At 45.9% G+C, this 11,418-nt stretch overlaps 1 protein-coding gene across 1 annotated transcript in view; it reads left to right on the top strand.

Annotated features, from left to right (window-relative positions):
• Positions 1-11,418, top strand: part of LANCL1 (LanC like glutathione S-transferase 1) — a gene marked incomplete at its 5' end in the record, with an annotated part of 16,162 nt that overhangs the window by 151 nt on the left and 4,593 nt on the right. Inside the window, 2 exons of the mRNA XM_010172697.2 lie at positions 6,946-7,153; positions 11,093-11,228. Of these exons, the coding sequence (XP_010170999.2) occupies positions 6,946-7,153; positions 11,093-11,228 (344 nt within the window). The remainder of the gene's footprint in view (positions 1-6,945; positions 7,154-11,092; positions 11,229-11,418) is intronic.

The following is an 11,418-nucleotide window of genomic DNA, read 5'->3' as shown; positions in this document are numbered from 1 at the left end:
CGGGAGCTCTCCAGAGATGACTTCTGGGTCAGGCCAAGGCAGATCGTGGGGTTTTTTGGCTGTTTGAATGATCACAGTAAAACTGTGTCAAGAACAGTGCTGCTTCTGCATGTTTTAATCCATTAAAACAAGGGGCTTTCTTGGGACTCCACATTTCTGGAGCAGGTTTCAAGCTGCAGAGGGAAGACTAGCATGGGTGGACAGGCCTGGGTCTTCTCTTAATTAGTAGTGATAAGCTTAGGCAACAGAGAAAGCCAGCACCTGCTTGAGAACAAACTTAGGAGCCTTTGAAGGGACTGGGTCCAGATCTGGCCACGGTAGGGATGGTGACAATCAAACCAGCGCTCCATGAAGTGGACAGATGCACGTGGTAGGTCACTTACCTGCAGGGAGACCTTGCATATGGCAGCAGTGAGCTTAGGGCCTGAAATAATGTCTGTCTTTTCTGTTTGGGATGAATTTTATCTTATGACATTGTCTGATTGGCAGGTTCCTCCATTCCTGTTCCCCAGGTAGTGCCCCTCCACTTAGCCAGGGCTAGTTCTGCTCCAGTACCTGCTGGAAGGAGCAGAAATGCAAATGTGAGTATAATGAAGGATGGAAGCCTTCCTCCACACTAACTCCCGTGTGCAAAGCTTCCAGGAGTTTGTCTTTCTCCTGTTCTGCATTTTCAATCTGGTTTTCTTTCCTTCTTTCCTTGGGAACATGCCCTGCTCTCACCTCCCTATTCCTACGCCCTGGAGCCAGGGAGGACACACCTTTCTCTGCCGCCTCAACCTTGGCGACTGCTGTGTGCTTTGTCAGCTTTCCTGCCCTCTGCACTGTGCCAGGCTCTAGGGAGGGACCCTGGGGTAGTTACAATTAGTCTCATGCTTGCTGCAAGATTTTTATGCTGCTGCTTTTTGTTTGGTTGGTTGGTTTGGTTTTGCTAATACACTGCAACCCTAAATGGCAACTTTCTACATTGTAATCTGGGTGCGGCTGGCTTGTGCTTGGATGCTATAGAACTTGATGCCAACAGTTTGCTTGGGAGAATGGTGCTCATTGTGTTGGTGCTGAACTAACGTACCAGCTTGATGACAGCAATGCCAGAAACGCCTGCTTAAAAACTTGAGTAAGGTAGACAGGCACTGAGAACGCTCTAGAGCAGTTCCCAGGAGATGCTAGGATGCCAGTATTAAATTCCAGCGTGGGAGAACATTGATTTCATCAGTTGCTGCCTGGCAGCACTCTGCTGCTGCTGCTGCTGCCTGTGAATTTATGCATTTTTGTTCAGTGCTGGCTGATTTCACCCTGGGAGACAGGTTCAGTCTTCCAGTCTGTGTGACCCTGCTTCTGAGGTCCCCTTAGATGAAAAGCACTCCACAAGTAAAGATGGTCTTCAGTCATGAGGGTGCTACTTGCCATGATGGCAGAGTCTACCTCTAGCCAGAATAATTCAGGAGATAAAGCAGGAGGACAATTATCTGTTGTTAGGAGTACCCTGAAAGTCTGTGGGGAGAAGGTAAACACCTTTCCCCAGAGACCACGTTCCCTTCCTTAGGGTGGCCTTAAGGAGCTTCATGTTGGAATATGACTGCAGTTGTGAAACAGTGGTTGAGAGCTCTGGGAGGATTTCAGCCTGTTTTTATTTGGAAGGGAGTTTCTCTAGAGGGATTCTTCTCTTTTCCTTCCAGGGATCATTCCTCATTGGGCACACGACCTTCTCGCCTTGGCTAATAGGATTAGAAAAAATCCATGGACAAATTTCCTGCAGGTCACAGCCAGCGAAGTGAAGCTTGCAGATACTACACTGTATCTTTGTCACCCTCCCTTCTTTTCTAATCCTAGCTATATTAATTTATTCAGTGCTGGTTTCCAGAGACAAAATTAATTGGGCCAAGACAGCAGCTTTTTCCTGTAATTGCTTATGTAGAAAAGGCTTGTTGAGTACCTTCTCATGTAAATCATTGCCCAGCAGTCTGAAATCAACCCACACTCCTGTGGCCACTAATAAGAGAGACTTGAAATGTGGCTCTCAGTGCAAACTCTGCATGAAATGTAACATACTTGAGTGTACTACATTATACCCAGTAACACACAGCATATGCTGGCATTTTACTTTGGTGCCTGTTTAATTCCCAACACACTTCACAGAGCCCTGTTCCCCCAGCCTGCATTTGTGCCAGGGAAGCCACAGCTTCTTGGCATGTGAAGTTGGAGCAGAGGGAGGGAAGGACTTATATTTTCAGCTCAGAGGCATTGAAAAAACACACGTTGGATGGAGATTCTCCAGCATACGGCTGAATGCCCTCAAAACACACTTGAATCGTCTTGTTACAGTTTCATTCAGTTCCCTATAGAGATCAGGGCCCTGGAGGCAACACCTGACACATGCCGGGGTATAGACCAGACTTGGCTGTTATGTTCTGTTTTGTCTTCTAACCAGTTTAGCCAGAGTGCTGTAAGAGCTTTTGTGGTCTTAACCTGTTTCACTGTTATCAAAGTGTTGACTGAGGGAAGGTAAACTGCTGTAAGCTAATTCTGAATCAGAAGTAGTTCAAACCCTGGCAGAAATACAACTGCCTCATCCATTTTCAAGTAGATTATCATGAGGATGCCAAATCATACGTACATGTATGTTGGCATTTCTCAGAGTGCAAGAGGCCTTGCTCCAAAGACTACCTCGACTGGGAGCACAGGTGAGGGAAAGGGAATAGAAGGAGACTGACTTCACTCCTCTCACCTCTTAGCTGAATACAGAAGCTAGGAAGCTCCTGAGTCAAGTGCCTGTTGGACTTTTGTGTCCTTCTAAGATATGAGGTGAACTGCCACCTGAAACAGTATAGAAGGGAGAGATTCCCCTTCCTCCACATGGCCGTGCCTTTAGAATTTGTTTCCCATGTGAGCATTCCCTTCTCTAGCAACGCCATAATCCTGGCTTTCAGAGCTCGAGGGCCTCTGAAGCAGACTGGCGAGTCCAGCTGGCCTACCCCACCACAGCTTTTGGCTGGCCTGTTGGTGAGTGGAGATGAGGAGCAGGGCTGAGTTACCTTTTGAAAGGACTCTTCAGAAGACAACACCAGATGAAAGAAAAGCCATTTAAGAATGGATAGAAATTTGGACCGTACCAGTTCAGGAAAGCTTCTGGAAAAACACCCGTCATTCACATTAGTGCAGTATCTTAGTTTTAACCTCAGAACCTAGAGAACTTGCATCTCCTTAAAAGACTTCTGTTCAAAAACCCCCAAATCCTCAGATAATCCCTACAGAATAAGAGGCAGTGAGGGTGCATTTGATGAGAGAGAATGGAGTGCCTTGTGTCAACCACATAGACCACATTCCTGTCAAGTGCTTGGTGGGTAGTTGCATTCTTGGAGATAGTATTTGACTGGAGAAGGCTCTGAGCAATGGGATGTAAATTTGAAGTTTGCCTTATTTTCAGAGAGTTGGATCAGATCACCTCCACAGATCCCTTCTAACCTAACCTATTGTAGGATCCTCTGATGGGGTAGTGGGTAGTTTTGGTTTGGGCTGATTTTTTGGGGTGTTGGTTGGCTTTTTTTTGGTGGGAGGGAAAGCTTCTTTTGTAAAAAGTTTTACCAAAAAAGCTTTGTTACCAAGGCTTTAGGGCTGGAGAAGCTGAGGCATTCTGCGAGATGCCCCATGTCCCCCAGTGCGCTAGGAAAGTAAGCTGCAAGCTGTAGGAAAATGCACATGGGGCTCCCCAGACAGTTCTGCACATGGGATGATACAGCTCTCCAGAGAAAATGCCTCCTGTCCCATTCAGCTTGGCTTTGGCATGCATTTATAAGCACAAAATAACATCCCATGTGTCTGCACCAGAAAAGATACTTGTTAGATAGTTTACTGCCCTTTGAGCTGGGCAGTAAAGCTGTGCCACCCGCTCTGTAACTTTTACCCCATGCCTGATGCATTAAAATGATACCAGATTTCTCCCTAGCAACCATCAGGTTTCAGCACTATGTGCAGAGATAGGTTTCCACTCCTCTCTGTGTTTGACATCCCACCTAGAGGGTGCTGGCTTATTTCCCTGGGTCAATGCAGTGGGCTCCATATTACTGTAGATAGGTTTGGAACTGGTCCAGATTAGGTCAAAGAAACCTCCTCTTGTGGCAAGGCAGCGTCCTTTGTGAAAGGACCACATTGCAGCTCAGCTCCTGGTGGACAAAGGTGCAAGTTCTCAACAGTCTAATGGGCATCCCTGCTGGTGCTGTCAGCAAGGAGGCTGCAGTGGAGCTGACGCCAAGTGGTGCTTCCTCTCACTTTATTCAGCACGAAGGAGAAGCTTTGTCTCTCTCCTGCTGCTCTCCTGCCAGCAGAACCGTTTGCAGTGGTAGTGCAGTCCAACGTAAAGAGCAAATCTAAACTCAGAGGGAAGCTGAGGCACAGCTTTACTGCTCTTTGGTCAACAGAATGGTCATATGGATGAGATTTTTTTCAGCCTGCTGCAGTGCTTTAGCTCTCAAGCAGGAACTTTTCTCTCCAGCAGTGTCTGCTGTGTTGAAAGCAGTGGTTGCTAAATTCAGGGCCATCAGCACTAGCCAACTGGTGCAGCACAGAAATGGAGCAGATCCACTGCTTACCTAGCCCTGTTTGTCTGATGATGCCATGTTTGTGTAGCACTTAAAGCATGTCAAACAAACACCCAGCCAGTCGGCAAACCCTACCCGGTCAGTTGGGGGAGGAAGGTATTATTGGAGAGGGAATGAGGCAGAGCTGTGGAATAGCTTCTGCAGAGCAACACTGCCTGGCTGAGCCAAGTCCATCAGGTGGAAACTCTTGTCTCCAAACTGCACTGCCTCTGAAATATGCTGCCTACATCTTGGCACATAGGTCAATATAGGATACTCCCCTCCCAAGTTACTGCATCTGGTATCCCTGTACATACATCTGTAAACATTGCCTCCTTATGCATGGGCCTGCCCTCCACTGCTGGCCTTCCTGACTTGGGGGCTTACAGAGAGCAACAGGGCAAGCAGCGGGCTGAAAACAGCACTGCACTGTGCCCTTCTCAGGAGCTTAGGGGTATGAATTCCTCGAGGAATGAGCTGAGAAAATTGGCTTTAGATTCACTTTGTAAGGCCTTTAGGTTTTAAAGAAAAAGGAAAAATGAATGATTTGGGGAAGCAACTCATCCCTTCCATCCTTTAGTATAGGTCATTGTTTTTTTGGAGTCTTTTCCAAAGATTATTGGGCCTGGGAGGAAAGGGGGCAAGAAATGTTTTGAAAGAGAAGATGCAAAGGAGTCAGAGGAAAACAATGCTGAGACATTTACTTTCTAAGTATTCAATCCTAGCAGCGGTCTTTGGATGGTAGTTACGTACATAATTAAGGTGGTATGATGGCAGTGGGAATAGAAGCTACTTACAGAGCAAGAAGTTGAATATGAAAGCAGATAAGAGTGCAAGTTTTGCTCAGACAGCTATCAGGCCTGTTAAAGCCTAGAAGCTGTACTAGGTGCTAAATAAATCAAGGAGAGTCACTTGACATCTGCTAGCTAGAAGAGGAGAGTTCCCCTTTACAGAAGGGCTTCATATCCACATCCTTATAGACCTGAGTGATAGCACTGTACGTGAGCTGTCTCTGGAAATACTAACACCAGACTGCTTGGAGAGAGGACAAGGTTATTAGCTTCAGCAAGAAATGGAAATTTTCCCTTAATATACATGTGGAATTGAATTGGCTGTAGCACAAAGTTTTGGAGATTACCCATGCAAAATGAGAAAATGATCTAAATTTAAAATTCTTCTCAGTACCATGGAAAGTAATTTTGTAGCATGCTCACCTCCCCTTGCCTTACCGCATCAAAACCTGCAGAGATTGGCTCTATTAATTTAAGCTTAAAGGCAGGACCTGAGTCTTCTAAGAAATTGTTACTTGTTATTGGTTAGGGGAGGAAATAAGTTTTTCTTAAAGTGATGCAGGCCAGTAGTTTTCTTCAGTGCATGTCTGAGGATGCCTTCCAGATCAGAAGGATTGTTCAGATGTGGCAGACCTTTTGGACACAGACTTACTGAGGACTCCTCCATTACCTGTTAAAAGCTTTGAGAACTAGATGAAGACCGGGAAGACAGAGGCAAAGGACAGGAATTAATGTGACTTCTCAGTAGCAGAGTTGTTTCTGTAGCTGGCCAGCTCACTGAAAACCTCCAGGGAGGACCAATGCAGCCTTTTCCAGCCTTTTAGGTTGCTTTTTATGTTTCAGACAAGGGCTGAGCTCATGAACAATGTGCTGCAGCGGAGAGTCGGACAGCCCCTTTCTTTTCTAGGGTGCACTAGTCCTTGGTGTAGAGTTTGTGACCTGCTCAGCAGCAGGAGATGATGTCCAGGGAGCTGTAATAACATTGTTGGTGCTTCCCGTGTGAGGGAAGGAAGGAAAGAAGGAAAAAAAAAGAGAAAAAAAAAAAGGCAAGTAGGATGTCTTAAGGGTGCTGCTTCTCAGTGCTGATGATGTGTCACTTTTTCTAAAATCCAATCCAAGCGACCCAGCCCTTTACCTCCTGGCATATGGTAACAACTCAGCACTGCTCTGCCACAAGTACCATCTTGCCCAAAGACTTTCTTTTTTTTTCCCCCCTCCACTATGTAGCAGCAGTCCCAGGTACAGTTGATAGATGTAGGTGGGTTTGTCTAAGGCTCATCTTTTGCTCCTTGCTACTAAAATTGTATGTAACCTGTGTATCAGAAGCTCTGCTGTCCTCCTGGGTCAGACACTGCTGTTTGTCTTGACCTGCAGTCCACTCATGAGCAGCATCAGGTACAAGGAGGTCACAAAGCAGGAAAAGCAGCTGTGGATGCCGCAGCAATGCGTTTTGCCCCTGGATGTACCTGAGAAGCCTGTCTAGAAAGGCTTATGCCCTAGATGGGGCTGAGGGCCAAGCTTTTAGGCTGATTAAAGCAGCCAGGACACATAGTGGGAAGGGTAAACTTTTCTTTTTGCAGGCATTGCTTTGCTGTATTTGCACCTGTATGAAGTGTACGGAGACCCAGCCTACCTTCAGGTGGCCCATGAGTACGTGAAGAAGAGCCTGAGCTGTCTGACAAGACGATCCATCACTTTCTTGTGTGGAGATGCCGGGCCCTTGGCAGTGGCTGCTGTTGTCTACCACAAACTGCAGAACCAGAAGCAGTCAGAAGACTGCATCGCTCGGTAAAATGCTTGGTTATGTCTTTGGCCTAATGTTCTTCTTGCTCATAGAACTGGTCTGGGCTTGTACGAGGCACTCTCTGCCAAGCATGAATGCATTTTGTTGCAGTCTTATGTGAGAGGTAATCCAGGAACTTAGCAAGGCAGCACAAACTAGTTCTGCCCTGGGGAAAGAGCTAGCTTAAGGACAAAAGCCTGCCTGGCAGCCTGCAGGCTGGGGAGCAAGATATTGTTCAGCTGGTATTGCCATCTTAAAAATAATTCTGATAAACATAGGAAGAAAAAAAATATCAAAATTAAAAAAAACCCCAGAAGATGAAGTTTAGTATTTTTTCAGAACCCTTAAATTTAGCTTTACAGCCATTTTGATGAAAAGGAGAAATGTGGCAGGATTACTAATTTAGTCACTTATTTTCACTTGCTATTTGTTAGTTGACTTTAACTTAAACAGAATATTGACAGCATCCCTTTCAGCCACTGAATGCAGCTGGTTATGATTCATTTATTTCTATCTCCTGCCTTTCCTGTTTTCAAAACATATTTTTGTTGGGTACTTAAGAAAAGGACAAACAAGCAGTCCTACAGTCAGATCAGCATGTGGCAGAGGAGAAAAGGAGATGCGGTTACAAGCATTTCTTGCTTAAAGGACATCAGTTTTGAGAAGGTGAGAATCAGCCCTGTAAAGTTTCCATTTACACATGGTCAGCACAAAAACAAGACAAAACCCCTGACACTTCAGAACAACACTCAGTGCCCTTAAATAGCCATGAGCAAGGGGTGCATAATTTCAACTTAAAAAGCCATGGATGGGAATCAGAGATGCCTGTATGGTTTGGACACCGAGTTCCCACTCCCTTAACTAAGAATAGCTTCTGGTTTATGTGGATATGGTCAGTCTGAGGACAGAACTCTCTTCTTAATTATTGAAATAATCTGTGGTTTAGGTTTTGCTTAATAGCATGTCAAAGTGGTGAATCTCACTATGATTAATACATTTGCCAACAAAAAGGGAACTAATCTGTCAAACAGTACTGGCCAGTTGTGATCAGTGCATAAGTGCCAAGTTTTTAAAAATCCCTAATTCACATTTTCTAGCTATAGCTCTCTCCTCCCGCTATCCCTCTTGTTCTGTCTCCAGTTTTATGTCAGAATGGAAATTCATTATTAATTCTGCACTGCCATCTAATGGCATAATAAAGGCAGAGCCTTGGAAATTGGTTTCTTCATACATCTGAGAAGAAGAAAAAAGAAATACGTGGCTTTCTCAAAGGAACAGTTATACTGTCCTTACTCTGCCACCAATTCCCAGAACAGTTAGCCTGACCATGCTACCTTTAAAAAGAGAATATTTCTTTGAGAAATAGCTCCCTTAAAACTCTTAAGTGGGTTTTGAGTACACTGTTTAGTTACAGAACAGTTGCTAAGTTATGCAGTGCAAGTACATAGGAAGTGCACTTCATTACAGCTGTGGAGAAGGAGGGCCTCTCTCCGTTTTGTTCTCTGGCTTTTAAAGAATTTATCTTTACAGAGCCCGAGGAGGGAATCCATCAGCCAGGTTTTACCTGCAGTGGAAGAGACAGAAACTTGCTTTTTCTTAGCTTCTTGCTCTTGCCTAAGTGAGTTCATGACCAACAAATGTGCTTTTATGCTCTGGAGAGACTAACATTTCAGGGCAGCCCATTTTCCAAGAGCCTGGGAAAAGCTGAGCTGTGTTCCAAGAGTCCTTTTTTCCCTGCCATCTCCTACCAATTCACAGGGTCAAAGGTTTGCTGTTAGAGCCAGTGGCATACAAAAATCCCATCATGCTCTAGAGCTGCCTTGTTTTCCCTCTGTCCAGAAACTACTGATTTTTGGCAGTTGAGGTAATAAGCCGATAGTGAGCAGGAGTGGTTCTCCTTTCAGGGACCTTGATTTACCCCCTCACACCTGAGAAATGTATTCTGCGTGCTATCAGTCCAGCAGCATCCCAGGCATCTCTTGCTGCACACATGCCACGCAGCCCTGTCCCACATTTCAAAAACAACAGAAACTGCTGGCAGGCTTCCTCCCCTGGTTATCCTGGCAGGGAAAGCAGCTAGAACTAGGAGCAGTAATGCAGAAGGAGCAAGAATAATAGCTCCAGCTGCTCCAGATTTCCCACAAAAAGAAGATTTCGTATCCAGACCTTGGAAAATCCCTGCTGTGGTATTACTGTTTATCCACCCATCCATTCCTTGTATTACACCTGACATTCCCCTGACATCTCAGAGCTGAACATCATCACCAGCCAGCACCTCTTCTGCCCAGCTTGCTGCTGGGCAGAGTCCATCTGTCAAAACACTGTTTTCCTCTTCGGAAACACTCCTCTTCATCTGCCTTCCTTGGACTTGGGGACATGAGGAGGCAGCAGGGCTTTCCTTTCAGCCGACACAGCTGAGAGAGTTACTAGCTGCTTACTCCTGGTCTTGGATGTAAAGTCTGTCTCTTAGGTTTAATCTGTGAGAAACCTCCACCGTGGAGCAATGCACATCTCAAGGGATACATGAGGAGACGGGGCCAATCCACCTTGAGACACTGCTCTCTCCTTTCTCCTTCAGTGTCCCTGCTCACTTAGAGTCCAATGCCAGGGGAAATTTTTCTGCTGTGAGCAGTCACAGCCCAGCATCCTCTCTCTGTTCTGAGTACTCTGAACACTTGGTTGCTTTTTCCTTTGCAACACATTGTTCTGCCCAGCAGCAAAGGCTGCCAAGGCAGCTTTTCTGCTCCTCACGCTGCTGTGACAGGGAAGCCCTGCACACACACAACTCTCCTGGCTGGTTTTGTGGCCCTCTCCCTGTTGCAGCCACAGCAGGAAGCAGCTGAGGGAACAGCCGTGAAGCCATTTATGCTGGTATTTTAAGAGTGATGGCATTTTTCAGATTGCTGTCTCAGGGGTGAACAGAAAAATAAAGGCCAAACCAGTCACATCCCTGCCTGCTGCTCTGACAGGGAAGGACATCCAGCCTTGTTAGAAATATGATGAGAGGAGAGAACAAAAACAAAACAAAACGAATGAAGAAGAATTGCATTGAGAGTGAATTGGGCTACAAAGCACCAGAGTGAAGAGCTCTCTGTTAGCACTACAGGAATTTCACCAACTTTGCAACATGATAATAGAAAAATAGCAAAGAAAATGTCTGACTCCAGCATCTTCTCACTTGCACTGGTGGGCTGGAGCCTGGTGCCAGCCAGGCAGTCCTCAGTGTGGGATGGAACCACAGCCTACAGCTGAGCTGTTCTCACTGCTGCTCAAATCTCCCTAGAGAAGATTTCTTACGTGTGCCACAGAGGCTTGATATTTAAACTACATTTCCAGCTGCTTCTCCACACCTCTTACCTAAATTTTTACCTCATGGAGGCACCTATTTCTCCACTGACAGTGTAGCCCTGGCTACTTGCAGGCATAGAGAGAAAGGGGCTCTTCTATCAGGACTTCTGAGCATAAGGGGTGAGATTTTTCCACATATAATCAGCACTAGTTTGACTTTCTAGCTTTCCTTGAACAGCCAAATGAAACAGATACCAGTCATTTTTGGCAGAGGGTGTGCCTTGGCAAAACTATCACAGGGAGGTAATGGTAGGCAGCCTGTCCTGAGCAGTCAGCAGCTTTATACTGTTTCCTGTAACCCAGGTTTCCCCACGAGTAGCTTTTCCAGAGCTAGTGCTCTGAAAAACAAGCACATGGAACAACTGCATTATGAAGAGCTTAGCAGACTAAAGCAGTAATCCAGACAAAAAGAAGAGGGGAAAGAGGGATTCTGCACCTTGCATAGCTGGAAGGCCGAGACCCAGAGACTGGCCTGACGTCTCCCAGGGCGCGGGCAGCATGAAGGAACAAACCATGTTTCTGAGCTCCAGTCTCACTGCTTGGTTACACGGCTTTGAGAGTCCTCTAATCTCCTCCATGTGAATTTTTCTTTGTAGTCTCCTCCATCTACACAAGCTTGACCCACGAGTGCCAGATGAACTGCTCTACGGGCGCATGGGCTATCTCTATGCACTGATATTTGTGAACAAGCACTTTGGAGAGGAAAAGATCCCTCAAAATCACATTCAGCAGGTACTGTGGCCTCTACTGATTTGTTAGCTGTCTCTTCCTATGCAGCTCATTTTTAGGCAGGTAAAAATCAATGCTAGATATAGAGAACTGGCAAAAAGGGAGAAACCACATCACAATAGCCATGCTGCTCTTCTTCCAGAGGGACAGAGCACCCCACTCCCCCCCACCTAAATCCATAGGCAGTACTGAA

The sequence above is a fragment of the Antrostomus carolinensis genome, unplaced genomic scaffold (genome assembly GCF_000700745.2).
Source record: "Antrostomus carolinensis isolate BGI_N321 unplaced genomic scaffold, ASM70074v2 scaffold3650, whole genome shotgun sequence".
Taxonomy (NCBI): domain Eukaryota; kingdom Metazoa; phylum Chordata; class Aves; order Caprimulgiformes; family Caprimulgidae; genus Antrostomus; species Antrostomus carolinensis.
The sequence above is the reverse complement of the archived record's forward strand: the minus strand, read 5'-3'. Positions and strand labels throughout refer to the sequence as shown.